Source organism: Anomalospiza imberbis, chromosome 1 (genome assembly GCF_031753505.1).
Source record: "Anomalospiza imberbis isolate Cuckoo-Finch-1a 21T00152 chromosome 1, ASM3175350v1, whole genome shotgun sequence".
Classification (NCBI taxonomy): Eukaryota; Metazoa; Chordata; class Aves; order Passeriformes; family Viduidae; genus Anomalospiza; species Anomalospiza imberbis.
This window is the reverse complement of record NC_089681.1, coordinates 106,053,249-106,074,403: the sequence shown is the minus strand read 5'-3', so window position 1 is coordinate 106,074,403 and position 21,155 is coordinate 106,053,249. Positions and strand designations below refer to the sequence as shown.

The 21,155-nt window shown below is 37.1% G+C and overlaps 1 protein-coding gene across 8 annotated transcripts in view; it reads left to right on the top strand.

Moving 5' to 3' along the window:
* Positions 1-21,155, top strand: part of BBS9 (Bardet-Biedl syndrome 9) — a 282,162-nt gene that overhangs the window by 241,493 nt on the left and 19,514 nt on the right. For 5 of the 8 annotated variants that reach the window (XM_068204038.1, XM_068204045.1, XM_068204028.1 and 2 more), the window contains one exon: positions 14,142-14,225. The exons of the other annotated variants lie outside the window; for them this stretch is intronic. In XM_068204038.1, coding sequence (XP_068060139.1) covers positions 14,142-14,225 — 84 coding nt within the window. The remainder of the gene's footprint in view (positions 1-14,141; positions 14,226-21,155) is intronic. 8 annotated transcript variants of the gene reach the window in all.

Here is a 21,155-nt window from a genome sequence, read left to right as displayed (position 1 = left end):
GCAATTCTATTTAGCTGTTTTGTTTGCATGGTGCTGATACCATAGTCTTGCTGAGAAAGAAGATTTGTAAGTCATTCAAACTGAAAAGAAATAATGATCTAAATAGTAAACATTTTTTTGACAAAATCTCTGACAAAACAGATGCACAACTTGTTATAATGCAACCTGCATATAGATACCATGACAGACTCTTTTCTAAGTATTTGAGGTATAAAGCTTAAATCTGCTGAACCAAGAGGTGCTGCTGCTAGTGTGGCAGTCTTAATAATGAAGCTGGGCTGGGAAGAAACTAGGAACTGCATGTACCTAATTCCTATGGCATTGATTTTCTTAATTCCCATGGCAATATTTAGCAAAATTGAAAGAAAATTCTAAAATCATTAATTGTCCAAATGATAGATCATATTTTGGAATATAAATTGTGATCTATAGCTCAGTAGCGAGATGAATTCCTTAAAGAAGCTTTGGCTTCCATGTCTTAGGTCTCCTTTTTTTACCACTTGTAACTGGGGAGTTTTGAAGACTAAAACAGAATATATGACATGAGAACATAGCTATGCACTATAACCACCTAAAAAGAAGGGGTATCCAAGCTGGGGCCGTGTGGTCTGGAATGGGGGGACAAGTAGGTGAGCAAAAAACTGCTGAAATAATGCTGAGCCTGGAGGCCAGTCACAAGTGACATTTGTCTGTGACTAAATGCTATATAATATCTCTGTCATCCATCAGGAGGAGAAGAAGAGTGTACTCTCATCAGCTTGTGCAACATAAAATTGGGTTGAGCAGTTGAGGCCCTCAAGGTCAGGGCTGCCATTCAGGACGGTCCTGGCAAGCTGGAGGAAAAGACCAATAGGAACTTGAGTAGATTCAGCAAGGATACTGTGAAGTGCTGCAGCTGGAAGAATTAACTCCTTACAGTGACACTCAGGAGGGGCTGGCTGGGAGCAGTGGGTGAGAAGGGCCTGCAGAAGCTGGACAGGTTGCTGGGCATGAGTCCCCAGCATGTCCTGGCAGAGATGGAGAATGGCAGTGAGCCCTGATGGCAGGAACACAGCACATAGGTTGAGAGAACACATTTTTTCCCCTCCACTTGGTACCTGTTGGATACACTTGGCCACATGTAGGTACTGCATCCAGTCTGGGACTTCTGGGAAGGGAAGGATACCAATGAAATGGAGCCAGTTCAGGTGGCCAGGACTGGAGCTTGCCCACCAAGGGCAGAAGCTGGGGGTTGAGACTGGTTCACCCATGCAAAATCCAGGTATGCCTGCTTAATTAAATGCTTTCGGTAGACTCTATAGTGCTAGTTATTCTTTTCAGTTTACTTTTAGATGGCTTTAGTTTCATAGTAACATTACTGATAAAAATCAATTTGAATTGTGCCTGTGTTTTGATAATTGATATTTATTCTCTGACCTAAGCAGAGGCATGACCATGGCTCTCTTAAGACATGGATGAATGTGTTTGTACCATTAGCTATGCTGATAATTTTGGGGTTTTTTTCAGTCTCTTCTGTTGAAATTGCTTCATTTTAAATAAAGTAGCAATGAGATGGAAAGACCACAATGAAGAGCTGTGCCATTGAGTTCTCTTAGAAAATAGAGATTTTTAACTTCTCATCTTTGCTTCAGTGAATTTTAATTATCAAAAATGTTGCATAGAATGAGTCAACCACCTCCAAAGAGCCAGTATATTGATAGGCAGGGAATGCCCAGGTGGCTGGGGAAATAGTGGAATTCAGTTCTTGACCTGAGGACTCTCCTTTTTGAAGTGTATCTTCTGCCTGGAAGCAAGTTTGTAATCCTTGGTTTTCGAATTGGTAAAATATACATTTTCAAGTTTAAAAAGTCTTTTGAAAACTTCTTGATGAGTTCTAATCTTAATTTGATTGATAATAGAATATTTCAGATTTTTAATGCTACTTTTCTTCATTTTGTGTTTATCTTTTCTGCTTCTCTGGTCATTTTTATTTCCAAGTAGTTTCACAAAAACATATCTAAAATCTTCTGGATTTATAATTATTAGAAGTGAAACTTTATTCTGCAAGACTAATAGCTAGTGTAAGGTGGAGTACTGTTCTTGCCAGCTAGAGAACATTTGTTAACAATGTTTATTATCATAATGCTAAAAGTATGTTATTACAAACTTTGTATGAATAATATTTTTGTGCAAGTTACAGCACAAAACAAGGTGTGCATTATAGAACAGTGTCTTTGGCTGAGTGACTTAAGTGATTTGAAAAGTAGAATTTCCCTATATATCTACACAATTGTATTCATAGCATTAAAATTTTCCAAAACTAATTTCTTTTGAATGGTGGGAGAGATTAAAACAGGAAAAATTATTCTTTATGATCTTGTGATGGATAAAACTTTGAGCTAATGACTGGATTGTAATCTGTAACCTCCTCCCATTTTATTTTTTCACGGTGGCTGTATGTTTTAAGTATATTGTAGTTCAAGATGGAACAATACTGTGTTGTGATTTAAAAGGAACTTATCTTCACAGATTTCTTGAAAAACATCAGTGCTACACATCCTGTCTATTTGCAAGTCATACAGTATCACAGACTTTAAAAAAAAAGTGAATTTCTGATAGTTGTAGTTTCATAATGTAGCAGCTAATATGTACATTCTGCACTAGAATTAATTTATCTTTCAGCATCAGGTATGCTGTGAAAAAGAAAAATGAAATAACGAAATCAACAACTTTTCACAATTATGGTGTCAAAGTCAGATATGGGATCAGTGCTTACTACTTAGGCTGTAGGGTATGCAGGAAAGTAGGATAGGGTGAAACATCATCCTGCTCTAAGAGGGATGTCTTACATAAGGAAATTGATTACTCCGTGGTTGTGAATTCCTTTCCTCATTATCTGTCAAAGGAGACTCTTTTATACTATTGGAGTAGATGCCTAATTTTTGCATGATTACCATTAGGTGAGCTGAATCCTACTCTCTGTGCTCCTCTCCCCCCCGTCCCCCTATTCCCCCATATAATGAAGTCAATTGCCTGATAAAACCAAAGCCAGTAACGAATGAAACAATTAACATTATTAGTGGGTTTGTATGATAGTGTTCTCATGCTTTGAAAGAAATAGTTCCTTTACTAAAAACCCAGAAACTCATTCCATGTAAAAATCAGCACTGTTCTATTGAAGTCAATGGACTTTTGCTGATTTTTTGTGAGCTGGAGATCTGGCCTGTCTTCTGGAGCTACCGTGGAGGACCTTTCATGTTTACTTTTACTTTGGTAGGGTCTCCAAAACACAGTACACTGCCATATATTTGTGTTAGTCACATTTTAGAATTGGCATTTATTACCTACTCATGAAGCATGTAAAGATTTGGTAATTGATTGTTTTACCCAGAAGTAACCAAATGAAAATACAAAGCAGTTTTTGCTATCTGAGTGTTGGCAGGAAACCAAAATGTTAAGCTCTAGTATATACCTGGAATAAAACTTGACATAAAACCATAAAATGTATAGAGAGGTTTGTTTTATTAATACTGGATTTGCATAACAGAGGGTAGAGTTCTGCTGTCTGTTGAATGGGATTCAATTTCCTGATAACAATAATGTGAAAGGGGAATTTGGTCTCAATCTTCTTAAGCCTGTCTTTGTTATTGATAAGCTAATGGTTGTCTTGGTCCACTGTGGTGGTGTGGGCTTTAGTTTTGAGACTGAAATAGAGCAACTTTCCTGAGTATCAAGCAATGTAGTAGGTAGGTGCTGTTTAGTCAACCCATGTTTACTAGCATCAGAAAATATGATGGATTGCACTGAAATGAAACCATCAGGTTTTTAAACAGAGTGGTTCCTTTTTTGGTTTCAAGAAAAAGTTTCAACCACTGGATAAAATTATGTTCCAATTATGTATAACTTCTTTACCACTAGAATAAAGGAAGCCATAATTCTGTGGACTTATGTTTTATTGAGTTCATCTGTTTTCATTTATAAATAGAATGAAAGAGAAAAAGAAATCTGTGCTGGTGGACAGTGAAATAATGCAGCTTTTATGCACTTGCAGTGAAATGGTTTCTTTTCTTGACAGGTTGAAAAAAGACTCAGAAAAGGCAAATCTACTTTAAGAATGTCAGTCTTGAATAATGTAGTTGTTAATGTTGATCTTGAATATAATAGTTAATAATCAGCCTGTTCATTTTTAACAGCATATTCAGACTCCTCCTGGAGAGAGAAAATTTGGGAGGAAGACAATTACTCTAACAATTCTTCAGAGAAGAACTTAGGCTAAGTCTATAAAACCCCATATTTGGGGCATAGTTTTTTTTTAATTGCTTCAGAAATTCCTATGGATCTAATTTCATGATTTAGAATGTTTAAACTTGTCCTTTTGTGTGGAGCCTTTTAAAATTAAATATAACTTAAATCCAACAAGCCACGGGGACATAAGGTATGCAGTACATATGAAAATACATAAGCTGGGACAATGAAGCAAGAAATCAAAAAAGTTTTGAGGTTAAAATTTTGCTGTTGCCTCTAGCTTGGATAATTGCTATCTGGAAAAGAAAATGGTATTTTTATTTTAGATAGATTTGTTCGTATTAACTTCTTGAGAATGATAAATATATGTACTGTTAAATCTTGCTTCTATTTACTACTCAACAGTAATCTTATGTTACTTCAAAGTCTTGAAATTAATCCCTGGAATAAATCATAATTTGGGGGGCAAGTGGTACAAACAGGAATGAAGTATTTAGTATACCTGTCACTAATGAAGAATTAATTTCTATGACCTATATTAATCTAAGCATTAACATATAGCTTGCTAATTGAATTTATGGTATATGGAGTACAGGATGAATATATTCTAAAGTGTCCTCATAGATCCCTTTAGTAGTAATTAGAACTGTAAGGACAGCCTTGTGGTATTTTCATTACATCATTAAAATGAAATGATTAGTTAAGTAGTCTTGTACCAGAGCCATACTAGACGTGCAGTGTTAGCTTAAAAAAGGAAGTTTTTCTACTTCAGAGATTTAGTAAATCCATGATCAAAACAGTGTATGTGTATAGATGCAAATACATTAATTACAGAGAATCTGGAAAAGCCAATTACCGATACTAGACATCAAAGGTAAATTAACATTAACTTCAAAATAAGGTGTATGCAGACTGTAACACGCATCCTTAGTAAATTCCCAAAGCATCCTCCTTAATAGGTCCAGATTTCAGTAAATTTCAGTGAAATTGGAGTATTTAGGTTGTCGCTGAAAACTGCTGCAGTATTTACAAATGTTTGTTGTGACAGTGTCTGAGCTTCAGTGAGCATCTCAAAGATAGAAAGCATCTTCCAGAGCTGGGCTGTGATGCTGTCTGTGGTTAATTGCAGACTGAAGTGTGGACATAATTTGGTTGACACCAGGTGCTGTATTTTGTAGTTATGTGGTGCAGTGTGAATGACAACCATCCAATTTTACTTTTTTGTAAATTTAAGATAATTATATATCTCTTGATTTTGCCCCCAAATCTTACATCTTAGAGCAGTTCTTCAACAGTGTTTTTCTGATCCCAATCAAAAACTTAAAGGCCTACCCTTGACTTTCTCTTTTTTGTGGCACCATTATATTGCAATGAGGGGTGAAAGTTTGAAAGTTGTTTCCTGCCAAGATACAGAGATATTTTGCCACTTAATGTTAACTCTTAGCAAAACGTGTGTGGACTCAGGAGTCTTACTGACCATTGTCTACATACTTCCATGACTAAGCAAGTGAATGAATGTGCTTTCAGCACAGGAAGCTTTACTCCAGCATTGCTGGCACTAGCAGTGGCAATGTGGTGGCACAAGCCAGCAGTCCCAAAGAGCACTGAGAACCAGTAGCAGGTTTGCAGCTTTTCTTTGGGGGCCACATCTTCACAGAGGTGCCCATTAAAATTCGCTATAAGCCTTCCCTCTCTCTGTGGAAATATACAGAAGACAAACAAACCAAATCTGTGAGAACTGTAGACACACAACTGTGAAAACTGAGCCTCAGAAAAAGCAAAGACCGAGCTAAGATGAGGCCAAATCTGGGGTGAAAGGCAAATAATATCATTAGTGAGAATTTGCTTCAAACAAACATTCAACTTTCTTTTCGTTTTCTCTTTGTAGTAGAAATACCCTAAGGATGCTGTATTTTGGCTTCCTGCTCAGGCCAAAAAGAAGGAATGTTACTCAGGCAAAACTCCCAAAAGATATGTCCAATAAAAATTTATTACTTTCTTCGATTGCCTTTCACTGACTTAACAGAGATTTAGATGACCTAACGTGCATGAGCAGTATAGATCTCTTTGCTTCTCTGTAGTGTTCAAAATCATTCTTCTAATATCTGTCATAAATTACATGTACCTGTTCTAAACCCAAAAGGCTGACACCTAGAGACTACTCAGAGTTAGGGCTACTACAGCTATTTCTCTTTTTTCCTTGCCTTATGACCAGCATGTGGGACATAAGGAAATATAGGAGTCATTATACAGAACATCTGAGAGCTCCTTTGCAAAGGTGAGCCACCTGTTTACTACAGAAAATAATTGTTAATGATTGTTTTTCAGCACCAGCGCACCAATGAACAACTTTTAAAAGGTCAGAATTACTGCCTATATTTTGCTGCCATGGGAAATCCTTCAGGCGATAATTTAACCTGTATGTCCCTACATACACATATGCAAGTTCCATATTGTATTACCCATCTGTCATCTACTTAGTATTTCCCCAAACAATATTTTTGACTCATAAACTGTGTTTTCTTTAAAACTGTAGCCTGTATAATTCTCTGTGGAGACATAGGAAAGGCAAAGGATTTCAGTGAATTGTTTCCAGAGTGCTTGTGTATAGAGGGATGATTAGAAAAGTGAGAGTGCATTTATTTAAGAATGAGAAATAAAGCATGTAAACCAAAACTGGATGAATGCCCTTGTGAAGGGTCTCTCTTTGGAATTAAGATGATGGTAGAGTGTGCCACCAGAGTGCTAAAAATATACAAGCTGTAACAAATGTTATTTAATGCATTTGTCTTCAAACTTTTTTGCTTAATCACTTTAACTTCCCTAAATGAACCCAGATGCATGAGGCTAATCCAGCCAGTGAATCATTGCCTCACTTCTGTGGCAGTAACGTGGGGTTTCTTTGGGGCTTAGCTTCATTATGTGAGCAGAATAGGAAGAGTTTGTTGAAAAATAGTCTACAGCATTTTTCTCCAGAAGTGAAAGTGGCATGTGGAGAGGGTTACATTACTCCTACAGCCAATGTGTTACACTTGCCACTCTTAAATATACCTGGTATTCCATAGCACTGTGTGGGTTGACTGCCTCAGGCTTCTCCAATCTCACCATCATTCTCACTGTGCATTGTGAGACTACTGTGAGAAAGTTTGCTCTCTTACTAAATGCAGCGTTGTTCGTGAGAAGCCATCCTAGGAAACTTTCCAGGAAACATAAAATGCAAAATGGTGTCATTTTTTTCAAATACCACTGAATCAATAATCAGTGCTGTAAGAGAATGGGGCTGCTCTAATGTGAGTATACACCTTTAAAGGATGCATTGCTGAGTTAATTTAATAGCTTTTTACTGTGCTATCCCATTTTTACTTAGTGAAAAATTACTTCTGCAAAAATATTTATTATTTACTGCTATATGTTTTGAAGAAGAACCAATAAGGTTGGAGATAAGAGATAAAAATGGTAGTTGGTGTTTTTTTCAGTTTGGTGGGCCAGGTCAAATGTATTATAACAATTTACTTAAATAATTTTGTCTTAATAATGTTTTTTCTTAATAATGTTTTTTCTTCATTATAATTTTTTTATTCCTAATTTAGGATAGTCAAAATTCTATGAAAGCATAAACTCCTAAGTAGAATTTTTGGGAGATGAAAATTTTGGAATATAGGAAATCAGGAAATAAACAATAGATATATTAAGACGCTGTATATTTGTGGATTTGGTGTTTTTTTTTTTTTTTTGTGTTAATGTGCTTATTCTGCTGGTTTTTAAACATCAGTTCTAAAGTCTTAGAAAGTTCGTATTCAAGTCTATTTATCAAACTCTGGGTTTTAGTTACAAATTTTACTTGAATAATATGGAGGAAAAGTGACATCAGCCTGATAGCTGACTTGCTTCAGAATTTGCAGCTTACTCTTGTCTTTGTGCATGTAATGGAAAACCTGTAGCAGACTACAGAACTATGTAATTTTGCAGTGCCCAGACAACATGATCTTATCAGAATGTGATTATCCATACTGTCAAGATTGCAGATATCAACAGTAGATGTATTTTCCCATGAAAGACTGGAAGGGGCACAGTATTCACAAAAGTATCTTTGGTATTTTCAAGATGGCTGGAGTTCATTTCAAACAAACCAATTAAGTTCACATTCTATTTAATAATATTGATATTTTCTTTTGTTGATGTTTGTAGACAGTAATAATTTTAAAGAAAATAAATTACATGTCCTAAACAAGCATTAGAAAAGCATGTTAAAAAAAACCCTGTCTGTTCAAATACTGGATAAATGCTGGATACATTTCGTTGCTTTCAGATTTTCTCCCGCTGTTTCTACATTGAGGAAACTCGTGAGGAAACTGTTGTAAACATTATTTGGGATATATAATTGTCTGATTCTTGAAGAGGTTTTGGTAATTTTAAGATTTAATTGAAACATCTGAATCTGCAGGAATTTTTTCTGTAGTATTCATGTAGTTGTTATAAAAATTAATTCATTTGAAAAGAATTCTTTCCTAATTCTGCAGCAGCCTTTGCTACATAGGGGGAAAACTTCAGTGTCCTCCCCTTCAAGCCACAATAGCTCAATTTATTAGTATTCACTATATGCATTATGTTTCCATTTAATATTTCTCCCTTGTCCTTTATGTCCCTCTTCATTTTCTGTGCATAATGTTCATTCTTGTCTAAGTACAGGAAGAAGCAATTATTGTTATAGTATTTCAGTTAGGTGACATTGTATATCAAGGTATATTAGTCATTTAGGTAAATACCGCAGATAGATGGCTGATGGCTTGCCTGCTCTGACATTTTATTCTTCCAGGTTATAGACAGACAGGCCATGTTTGCTTATGCCTGTGATCTTTGGGAAGCTTGTGTCTTTAGCTCAGCTATGACTAATGATCTTCACAGATATTGCAGAGAGATGTTTAATGCAGAATTTTAAGATAGCTGTGTCTGTGTGGTCTCTTCAAATAATAAAATATCAGAGAACTTATATAAGGACTTATCAACAGGGATACTTATGGAGTAACTGGACTAGTGCTTATTCAAACTCTTTTGATTTGCAAATTATGTCACTGTTTCCAAAAGAGCTGCAAAACTGTAATAAAAATGTGTGTTTTCAAGGCCTTTACTTGACTGTTTATTACAAATAAAAGATGCCTATTTTTGAATTTTATTGTCTTTCCTAAGTGACGACTAATACAATTCTCATAAAAAATTTTATCTGTAAACCTCAGATTTTTGTCTGTTTTACCCTTTATGTCCTTTCTGTCATTGCCTAGACTGTTACAATCTTGTCTTCGTCATGGTTTCCTTTCCCTCATCTGTCCTGTTTAAAAATTATACAGATTTCTTTTTTTAAGACAATTGTTTCCTCTGTCTCTCTGATGATCTCTATTATTCTGTCTCTTACCACATCACATTCAGTCTCTCTACAATCTAATTTATGAACCAAGATATTATCCTGCAATAAAGTGTGCCGTATTCACAAGATGTTTTAATCTTATTATATTTTTATAAGTATATGTTCTCTGAAGTCTATACAGATAACCCTTTTTTAACTTCTAAATATAGGACAACGGTAACACAGAACATTTCATCCAGGGTACAAGTAATCTAGCAACAAAAATGCCTGTGTTACGAGGTTTGAGTTCAAATGTTCAAGGGTAGAATTGGCTGTAATGGTATATCTGTGAAAAAAATAAGCCTGTGGTGAAGTTGGAACCACAGTGCCAAAGCACAACATATAATTGGGCCTAATTTTTTCCATATGTATCAACAAAAACAGTCTTTGCTTCCATGAGAGATGAAAGCTTCCCTTTCTGTCATATTTTTATTTTGTATATAATTCCTAACTCTTTATAATTTCATAGGCTTTAAAAAAAACATGCCTAGATTTAGGGAAAGATGAGCTGTCACCCTGGATTTGAGTTTATATTTCTAATAGAAAAGCCTTTTTTGGTGGAGAAGGAAAAACACGGCTATTTCCCCTCCCCTGCCAAAAGGGCTACTATGTTAAAATCCTTGTACAGTGCCTGTGAGCTATCCAAGTTGGCGTGGAACAATCCATTTGTGAATTGATTTAAATACCTCATTTAAAATAAATAATCTAGTGGAATTAGTGTCATAAATCTTCATAGAATAAGCTTACTATTTATATAAGATCGAAGAAGTGTTAAATACATTTCTGTTCTGTCAACAATGTATGGCGGTGTTTCTCCCTCCGTTCAATTTTATGCCAAGTCCCAAATAAAGGATGCATATTTTTTTATGCATTTGTTCTGTTGTTTAATGTGGTATCTTTCCAAATAATCTTTCTTCCTGCTGTCTATAAGTTCAACTAACACTTATATGAATTCTGTAGAAGACTTATGGTCTAAATTACATTTCACCTATATTATGGTGTATTATTTTACATCCAATAAATTCACTGTTATCAGGATTGTTGAGACATTCTCTGCGCTGTATTTTACCTCCTCTTGGAAGTTACACACCCAGGCATGCAGACGTTGTTGTGCTTTCTGCTTCAGTGTAGGGCCAATCAAAACTGCTGAGCACAGTATCCCAAAACCTTCTTGCAGGTGACATTGATGCAATAGCTGCTAGATCCAAGTACTTTGCTACACGTATGATCAATCTCTTGCCACACCAGTCTGCTTTCCCTGTTTGTGTAGTGGCAGCCACTGAGACTCCCAAGTGTTAGACTGTGTTCAGAACATGGTTAGGGCTCTGCATGCTGCTTAAACAGCCTTTTTGTGTGTCTCCTAAGGAGGAAAAAGAGAAGTTAGACTTCATGGAAATGTCTCACAGGATGCCAGCGGTACCTTGCTGGTTTACTAATTTACCTCACTTCAACTCTAGTTACATCTAGAATTTGTTTTGTAATTTATCCCTTCCTTAACTGATTCCATGGAAGTGAAGGGATTATTTTTCTCTCTGCCTTTACATCTATACAGAGTTTAAAACATTTTGCTCTAGACATGGTTGTTTTATTAGGAGCAGAGCTGAAAGTTGCTCTGGCAGTTGAAGGAGACACCACTGAAGCAAGATTTGAGTTCCCCATATTGCTGGCTGTGCAGAACTTACTTGGAAGTGGATGTGAGCTAAAGCCGTCTTCAGAGTTGTTTCTCATGGGCTGTTATGTGTCCTGTAAAGATAATGTACGTAGTGCAGCACGCCTTTCCCAAATTACTTTATACATTCATTTTCTGCTAGGGAAAAAAAGAAAAAGCAGGCACTGGAGAAAGAGGAAGAAGCAGTTTTCCTCTTCTGATGAAGCTAGACAACATCTAGTTAAAATCAAGGCATATCTTGGTTACAATACCTGATTTCCATGGGTCCCCACTGATGTATTTTTGTAGAAGCTGCCTTACACATCTTTGCTACTGGTTTAATGGACTCCAGGAAAAGCAGCCAGGTCAGAAGAATGAAGCAAAGAAAATTTTCCTGCCTTGTTCTCATTTCAGGTCAGCCAGAAAAATATTCTCTTGGACCACAGGTGACCTCAAATGCCAGGGCCCTCCTGTAGCAGCAGAAATCCTTTTGGATTTCTTCCAAAAGATTTATTTGAGTCTTAATGCAGGATGCAGGTCAGCTTCTTAGAAACAGGAGCTGCTACTTATGGTGTTTGCAGCCTCCAGGTACAAGCCTTTTTTCTTCAGTAGTCTGTTCCATTCACTTGATTCACTTGATTGTTTTCAAGTCTTGGACTGGTTCTGCTTCCCTTTGTTGTATCCATTCTCCACATGTACCATGCAGATCCCTGAAATCCCCAGGCAATGGAGCCTCATCTTCAAGGACAGGGCTGTCAGAAGTGAGAGGTCTGGCCTGTATGCCCACTTCAGACTTGGATCAAACCCACCATGAGCTGCTTATAGCACTTCTAAAAACCCCCTGATCGTCCAGGACCCATTCCGACAACCAATAACCATGTTCCTTCCACTCATTTATGTCAAATGAACTGGGCTGCAAAGTAGGTACATCTCTTCTCGTTTCCTCTGTTGACAGCCACTGGTTTTATTTGCTTACATTAATTACTGTCTCCTGCCTGAATCACCCATTTTCATCCTCTCATTTCATTGCTTTCAAACTGTCCTCTCAGACTTTCAGCTGTACTTGTGCTTTTCCTGCAGCAGTTCCTCTCTTGCTGCTCCTAACTTGTCTCCCGATCTTGGCAGTGTGTTTTTATTCCAGTCTCTGAGTCTCCTCTTCATAAACTCCAGAATTTTGGACTCCTTTTACCTTCTCAAACAGTATTTCTTTAGCCAAAATGTTAGGAATGTAATTCTGGCCCTACTCAATTCAACTGGCTGAGGATTTAGCCATCTGTCTGTGTTGTTTTTTTCCCATGTGTTTGGGTATTATTTGCATACATAATTGTTACATATTGATCTGTCTCAAAAAAAAAAAAAAGCTGAACTTCGTCCAGTGTCTGTATAGTCAGATGATTGATATATGACCAGTATAAACTAACAAAAAGAACATTCTCCAATGTGCATATTGCTTTGATTACTGAGGTTTTTAGAACGTCCAAATGCTGTACAGAATGAATAACAAACATCAGATGTTTGAAAAGTTAACTCAATAGAAGTCAAGGACATAATGCTTAGTAGCAACTTGCTACAAAGGGTTCATATTTTTCTATTAATGGAAAATGACACAAAGATGCCCTTAGGCCAGCTCACTATTTGTATAAGTAAGTGACCAAAACTGTGTGTCAAGGCACTCACACACATACTAATCACTTGCATTTGTAACTGCTTCCTCTGTCATCCTGGCAAAATATCAGTATTAGGAAATTGTGACTAATGGTAAGAAAAAAGAACATTGAAACACTTATCTTAATAGGCACTTTATTGGAGCAATCTTTATAGGTGTCAAAGAAAAAATAAAATACAGTTTGATTAACCCAAATAAGATAGAGTGTGAATGAAGCAGGCAGTTCCTTTGAAATGTAAGTGAAAGTGACCAAAACAGCTCCTGCAGTTTGCTTTTATTACTTATTATTTTTTATTGCATTTGTTAGGAATATGAATAGTGTATGTACTCATTCCTTTAACACAGAATCAGTTTTGTGCACGTCCAAGCATGAAAGAAAGGCAAGTCTACAGTGTTCATCTGTTTTGATTTTTGGATATTTTTACTCCTTTTAAAATCTAATATTTCTGGATAAAATTTACATCCTTTGTTCCCTTGTTTAAAAACAGGGGGGGTGTTTTTGTTTTGAATAATTAGTTGTGGCGTCTGATTGTATAAGAATTGCTCTATTGTTTGGACAGTATGACAGCCTCTTGTGTTTTAAGGATTTTTTTCAGGCAAATGGCTTTTGAGAATGGCAGCATTTCAAGATTATGAAACTGCCGCTGATGGTAATGGTTCTGTGATAATTAAACTGTCCACAGTCTCCTTTTTTTTTTTGTGAAACTGAGACAAGGGTAGTTGTAATTTCATCAAAGGCTTTGTTTGAGCTCTGGCAGCTGGCAAGGCAAAGCCCTCTGCTAGCAGACTGAGTACCATCCTGAAGAGTTTTTACTATACATTTCCTTCATCAGCTGCATATTCATCACATTTCATCTTTGCCCGTCTTGTAAGGAGACTAGTCAGCTTCTTGGTGTTCTCTGTTGACAGAATGGCCAATTTGTCCTCTTAGTAGTAATGTATTAAAATTGCTTTGGGGAGCTTCTTAAGTTGACGGTAAGTTGGAGTTTTGTTCTTTGCATGACAGTTGTGTAAGAAAGCACAGTCACCTAAACTGCCCTTAAATTAAAAATAAATTAAAAACCACATTGCATCCTTGTTTTAAAAATAAAAAAGGCTTTCTTATAATGCTTTAAAGAAATGTGCATCCTCTTCTCTGAAGAGGTCTGCAGTACCTGTGTGTCTATCTCTACACAACTGTGTCTTTCTCCTTAATGTTTTAGGACTGGTCAAAAGTTTACAGTTAAGGGCGAACACAGGTTCTTGTAGCTGGAGCAATGCTGAGAGATTTTCACAACTGCTTTTCTGTGAGTGATTGTGCCATGTAGGCAAGAGATTATCTACTGTTTTCTGGAAAAACATTCCTGTAAATCGAGTTTCTAGGGATTCATGGGAGCAGAGCTATATAGCCTGGCATACGAACTTTGTTCAGATCAGTGGTGACATATTGTTGTTGAGGCAGTACATTTGTTTACTGCTCAGTTGGTGCCCTTACATTAAATGCATTTGACTTCTGGGCATTGAGAACCTCATGGGATCAAATCCTTCTACTGAAGATATTGTTCAGCTCTTAATCTGTCCCTTTTTATAGGGTTTTTCATTCAGCACTGTCTATTAACATAGTCTAATTAGATCTAAATGTAAAGCAGAGTGCCAACACATAGAAGGTGAAATTCAATTTAAAACTTACTTATAGTGTGATGCTTGTCACGCATTTTTAATGGTGGTAACCATTATAGACTGACAGCCTCTTGTTACAATAAATACATCATTTGGTAGCTGTATGGTCTCTACTGACTTCTTGTGTGTGTTATTCTTGGGATGAGATTCTGTTGTGGTGCGTACAACACAACCGCTGCCCATTTTTGGGTTGGGAAAGAGGTGGCCCTTCTTCACAGCAGAGAAAACTAATTGAGTCTTCTGAGAACTAGCTTCAAGGGGAAGGCTGGAAATTCAGAGCTGTGTTAGGGAAAGACATGATTGTAAGAGTAAAACTGGGTAAATTCCACTTCTAGTGAAGAAGTTAAAAGGAGGACAATATTTTACAATGAGAAGTATTTTGAAGAAGTAGAGTAAAAGATAAAACAGTAAAGGAAGATGAAGGGGATTTATCCAAAGAGAATAGGGTGATTCAGACTTTGGGTAACTAGAGAATGTAAGAGTCAGCAAATACTCAGCAGAGCTTTACTGGTGAATTGTAAGAAATTAAAAGCTAAGAGGTTAAGAAAGAAAGTAGGAAGTCGACAAATATTGGCAAACAATGAGTGGACAAAAGGTCTTTAAGGCTATTTGAGATAAAAGCCTGAAGTGTTTGCAAGTACAGCATTAAACAGGCAGTACATATTTCTGGTTAATTCTCTCAACAGTCTAGCTTGTGGCCCTTTCCTGTAGTGTCACCAGCTACATGAGGTGACTAAGCTGGTCCAGGATCACTCCTTGCTGGAAAGAGGATATTGTTCCCCTTATTTTCTCCTGCTCCTGCTTTACCCATGTGCTAGCACTTTGTTCACTAAACCATCGTAAAATAAATGTTTCTGTGATTTGTATCTCTTTAGCTTTCCTTGCTATTATGTGATAATTCAATTGTGAAGTCTGGTGGGTCTTAGCACCAGCACAAGGAAGAAACAGAAACAAGCAGCTGGAGTAAGAGAAAGGAGGTAAGCACTCCATTTTGTATTAATGGCTCCTTAGAGCAGCCATCTACCTGCCTCTACACTGTGGCTGCAGTTTTACAGGCATCTGAATCATTTGAGTTGAAGCTCCTGTTAAAAGGAGCAGGAGCTATGCTTGCCTCTCAGCCATATGTTTTCCCTGCCTTGTGGTGACACCACCAGAGCATGGTGGGATGATCAACCGAGCTGAGACAATTAGCAACCTGACAAAAGAAAGATCTATTTTCAGTAGTGTCATCTGTTGCCTGATTTGGCTGTGTGAGCCCTGTTTGCAGGGACTCAAAGGAGGGAGAAGGAAGGGTGGACCTTTGTTCTGGGCTGCAGCCCATACTTAGATGAGCTTCTGCCAAGGGTGAAGCCAGCCCATAGGCTTTTCTAGTCCCTGCTGCATTAGATTCTGGTTCTGTAATGTGGATATTGTCTTACTTGCCCAGAGGGAAGAGAGTTGTAAATAAAGAGGCAGTTCATGGAGATATGGTAAAACTTAGCATAAAGTGTTAAGTTCTTCAAGCTTTTTGGATAGAAGGCATTGTATAAATACTGTTTATATTAAACTGCAAAAATAACTGTTTAAAATTTCTGGAATAGCTGCGGGAAATAATTTTAGGTCTGTGTAAGGAATGCATGTTATTTTAAAAGAGGGAGAAACACTGAAAGAGAAAAGTTACAGCAGAGCAAAGGACAGCTAGGATAATGCAGTAATGTGGGCATTTCAGGTATGCCAAATAACTAGATCTGAGTTCTTAGGAAAGAAGGGGATCTTACTGAATTAAGGATTCCACTTAAAAATTGTGTGACTTTAAAGGGAATTGAAACACTGGGTCTTTAAAAACTTTTTGAACTGTATTCTGGGGCAGAAAACAGGGAGATATAGACAAGACTTGAAGTGCCATGTATGAAAGGAATTGAAGAGGTAATTGCACTCTGTTACTTTCTCTCTAGAAGCTCTTACAGTGTTAATAACTGTTTACAGATGGTTATTAATATTATAGAGCTTCCAGAGAGTAGGCAACAGAGAAGCAACTATTGAAGTTTTCAGAAAAATTATAGAGAAGTATTTGAGAGAAAATATTGAGTGAATATATGAGGACATAAGTGAGGAGAATGTCGTAGGCAGGTTCTTGCTCTGGACGAATGGAAATCTGTGTGTGAATGGTTCTTGGTCCATGGTGGTAGGCAACACAAGTAAAAAAATATGTGCCAGGTTCTGATAGGGTGAGTTTGACATGGAAGTTGTGGCATGTTTTTGGTGTGTATACTCTAGTGCAGTCAACAGATCTGACTTCTGTGGTTGCATGTGAGCAGAATACTCTGTAGTTTGATCAGTCTTTAGCCTAGTGGGTGTTTATTTGCTTGTCGAATTGCACTGCCATATAATGCACATTCTGTGCATTTTATTATTATCTTGCTTGGTGCTGATATTCTTGTGCTTTTTCAAGAGAATGTGTATGTTCTATGTGGTTTTACTCAAACTGAGCACATATTTTTATATGCAGATGGCAATTACAGTGAATATATATAGGGCAGAGTTTGGGACTTCCTTCCTTTTGACCACAGCCTCCTCTGTTCCTGTGTACTTACCTCATAACATAAAAGTAGTCACAAGTAGTCATGCATATTCAAGATTAAAAATGCTTTCTCACAGTAGTGTTATACAACCTGTAACTAGATGCCAAACCCCCAAAGTGCACTGAATCAATAAAAATTCCTCTTGGTCTGCACTGAATAAAGCGATACTGAAGTGGAGTAGCCATATCGTTTTATGTACCCACATCCTTGAGTACTTTTTTGCAGGTGACAGAGTTTCAGCATTCCTTCCCTTATTTCCAGCTTGCAAAGGAAATAAATGGTGACAGACAAATCTCAAAAGAATTAAAAGCTCAATTTCTGCAGTTTTCTGTTTAGAATATTTATTAATATTGTTTTGACCCAGAAATTAAGTTGAAAATTTCACAAGAACAAGCATTCTCATGAGTTTTCTGGGATTTAATTACCTTCTCTTTGAGTACAAGTTTTACATGTCGTGACATGACTTTTAATAATGCTCTGTGTTTATGCTTTTTAGAAGTGCAGTTCTTACATAGTCTTCAGCTATGTGCCATGTAAATGGCTGGCCTTGGTTTGCATGTTAAAAGAGCTCTTTGCTTATAATATTTTGAACTTTTTTTTTTTTTTAAGAAAGGAAACTAGGACCTCTTAAATGTCCTAGTTTGGACATACGAAAAAGTGTGTTATTCCAAATGCAGTCATGGAGGCTGAGGAGAAAGCCCCATCTCTCCAAGCTATTGTTTTCTTCTCTGAAAACTATTGTTTCTCCTGTCTGTAGACTCAAGATGACAATGGTAGTTACAGCTTGCATTCTCATTTCATGGTGTTATTGTTACTCAGAACAGTTAGAGACTGGAGCTAACTTTCCCAAAAACAACTGATTGCTAATTGTAAAACTGTAAGCTCACTGAAGATCCAAGACCTGTATATTTTGTATCTAATACAGTTGCATGCATAGTGGATCACAGGTAAAGATAGCTATCTTCTTCAACAGTGATGAGGTTTGAAATATTGAGTGCACCTTTTTAAGCAGAAGTAAAGTTGAGGTTGAAAATGAATGAGGTATTAGTATGCTTTGTCTTGTGTAGCTCTAAAGTGGTTATTTAAATTGAAAGTGAAGTTAGGAATTGTAAAGGTCTTAAAAATGAAAACAAAATTAAAAACCAGGTTAACCGATACGCCAAAAGCTTTTACTTTGAGGGAAGATTTATGTAGGTTTTTAGTTTATTCAAACTGTTTCACCTATCCTTAGAAACACTAATGTTACTTTGGATTTCTGTAGCACTTTTCATCTGAGAACCTCAAAGCACTTTGCAGGCATTAATTTAATTAAGTTTCACAGCACTCCTGTGAGCTAAGTAATGTTTAAATAAGATCACTTCACCCAGTCCTGAAACGGAGCCACCCCTGGGGTGGAATGTGGTAAGTATTCAATAGTACATAGCAACACTCCACAACAGTTCAGGAGAGAATGTGGAGAAAATACTGTATCCCACTGAAACTGCAGGGTGAATCTTGTTAGACAGCATAATCTCTTTGTCTGTTACTTTTCCTTCTTACTTGTAGGCTACATTCCACCATCTTTTTGATGACTTTGAGGGTCTGGGAGCTTGCTTCTAGGTCCCCCCAAATGATCTTTGCCTAATGATCTCTGACTTAGCTCAAAGGGCTGTGATGCTCTATTCAATGGGGTGTCCCCTCTAACAAACACGGTCCCTCTTACTTTCATGCCTTGGTACTATGACATTGATTTAAAAAGAGGAGGATGTCATCTGTCACCAGTTGTAGAAGGGCAGCACTTTTTTCATCTGCCTCTTTCTTGTAACTGATTTTACTTTTATATTCAAAACTGAGCAAATGCATTGAATCAACAAAGTCTGAGACCCAGAGCAATGCATTTTTCCAAGGAATCTTAACTTTCAATGTACTCTGTACGACATCCAAGCTAGAAAATATAGCTGAGGTGGGGAAAGGGTAAAGGGACTCGTGCCAGTTGTGCTTAGCTCTTAGTTCATGCTTTGGTAACCCAGATTGGGACATTGATAGGCCAACAACACATTGGTTATTAAAAGCAGATGGACATTTTTTTCCTGTTGTCTGCAATGATGACATTATCTTGAGATAAAAGGAAATTGCTGCAATAACTCTTACTTTCTATTTTTTTTCCATCACATTTTGCACTATATATTTTTCTTTTACTAACCCACTGAGAAGCTGAGTGTACCCACTAGAAAAAAAAATAGAGTACTCTTTTGTTTTTAACCTCCTTTCTCTGTATTTATCCTTTGCAATTGTCTTTCCTTTTCTAGCATGACACAAAAAATCTCCTGTCTTCTAAGGAGTATAGGGGAATATAATGAGAAATTCTGTTCTGTCATAGCAAAGGGGCATTTGGTTTCCATTATAAGCTCAGCTGGAGTTTCCTTCCATGCCAGTAGCTTCCCACAACTGAACTGCAGTGCTCATCTCTGCCCTTTTTGGTGGGAAATGTGGAGAGGAAGTGGAGTACAGCTCTGACAGATAAGGGATTACTCAAATGGCTTCTGTCACAGTTTGGGGATTAGGTTTAGTTTTGAATCCATTTATTTTGTTAGTCCTGTTTGTACTTGTGACAGTCATGAATGAGGACATTCTTCTGGCAGGAATTTGGCATCTAAGGAGCAGGATTGGAAGCACAATGTCTGGAAGGGTGCAAGAAGGCAATCTAGCCAGTTTGGTATCTCCGGTCTCTCACCTGCTCAGAACAACAGGGCCTTTTACAAACAGAAGTGTTGTCTGTACCTGTGTTATCTCCTCTTGGGCCTGCTATGGGAGGAAGAGTACGTGACTGGATATCTTCTTGGAACAAAGTCTGACTGGGGGAAAAAACATAGTTTACCCAGCTATAGCCACTTAGCCAAAAAGGGACAAATTCCTACTTGAGTTAGGAAATTGGTGTGCAGAGTTGATAGACTTCCAAGGCACTTAGAGGATCTGTGAGAAAATGGAGAGGGGAGATGCGGCTCCATGAGGACAGGAAAGACAAAGAAGGGGGAGGAGACTGATTCAAAGGACAAAATTTAAGCTAGAGCCAAGGTGCTTCATGGTAACATTTTCTAGAATAGAACAGAGGTAAATGATATGATAGAGATATAGTAGGAAAGCTTGAATGGTGTGCAGTAAGTCAGGACATGTTTAATTAGATCAGTTTGCATTCAGAACCCTGTCCAGCCTGACCTTGAATGTTTCCAGTTATGGGGCATCTACAACTTCTAAATTCTCAAAATTCTACAATTAGGGCAGAAGGCTGCAAAAAAATAAAGGGGATTCCCTTCTACATAGCATATAAATTGCAGTACACCTTCCTGCAGGATTTTGTGGAAACCTAAAATGCAAATGGATTGGATGAATTTATGAAAGAAACATCAATTGAGAGCTAACAAAATTCCTGTGCTTTTATTTAAGTAATGTTTGAAAGATTATTTTTTTTTTCTTAAAGGTAAAGAAAGGTTTGGTTTTAGGCAGAAACAGAAGGCACAGATGGAAATGGAAAGCAGGAGTTACCCAGTTAATTCTGAAAAATTGGATCATGCTTAGCTTTAAACTTGTGAGTACTGACACAGAAATAAATGGAAATATGTGTGTGCTAAAATGTAAGTATAGATTAAGTTTTTCCCTGGTTAAGGGCCATGGCATGTGGCACCATGTGAACATTGCAATTGCAAGTCAAAAGATATTTTTATTTTCTTTTTCCCTGCAATTCAATGTGAAAATAAGTGTGGTCATTGCCAGAGAAGTTTTGGGGTTTTTTTTCTCTCTATTGGTGAATTAGAAATTGGAATCAGTAGATAGGGAACAAGATGTGTAGCTGTTTTGGGGCATATGAAAATAAGGGGGTGGTCAACAAAAGCACTTCTTTCTCTTCCCACTTACTGGGAGGACTTAATTCCTACTGCCTTACTGTGAGGACTGAGCATTATCAGTCCAGCTTACAAAGGTGATAAAATATGCTTGCTCTGTACTTTCTGGAGATAGATT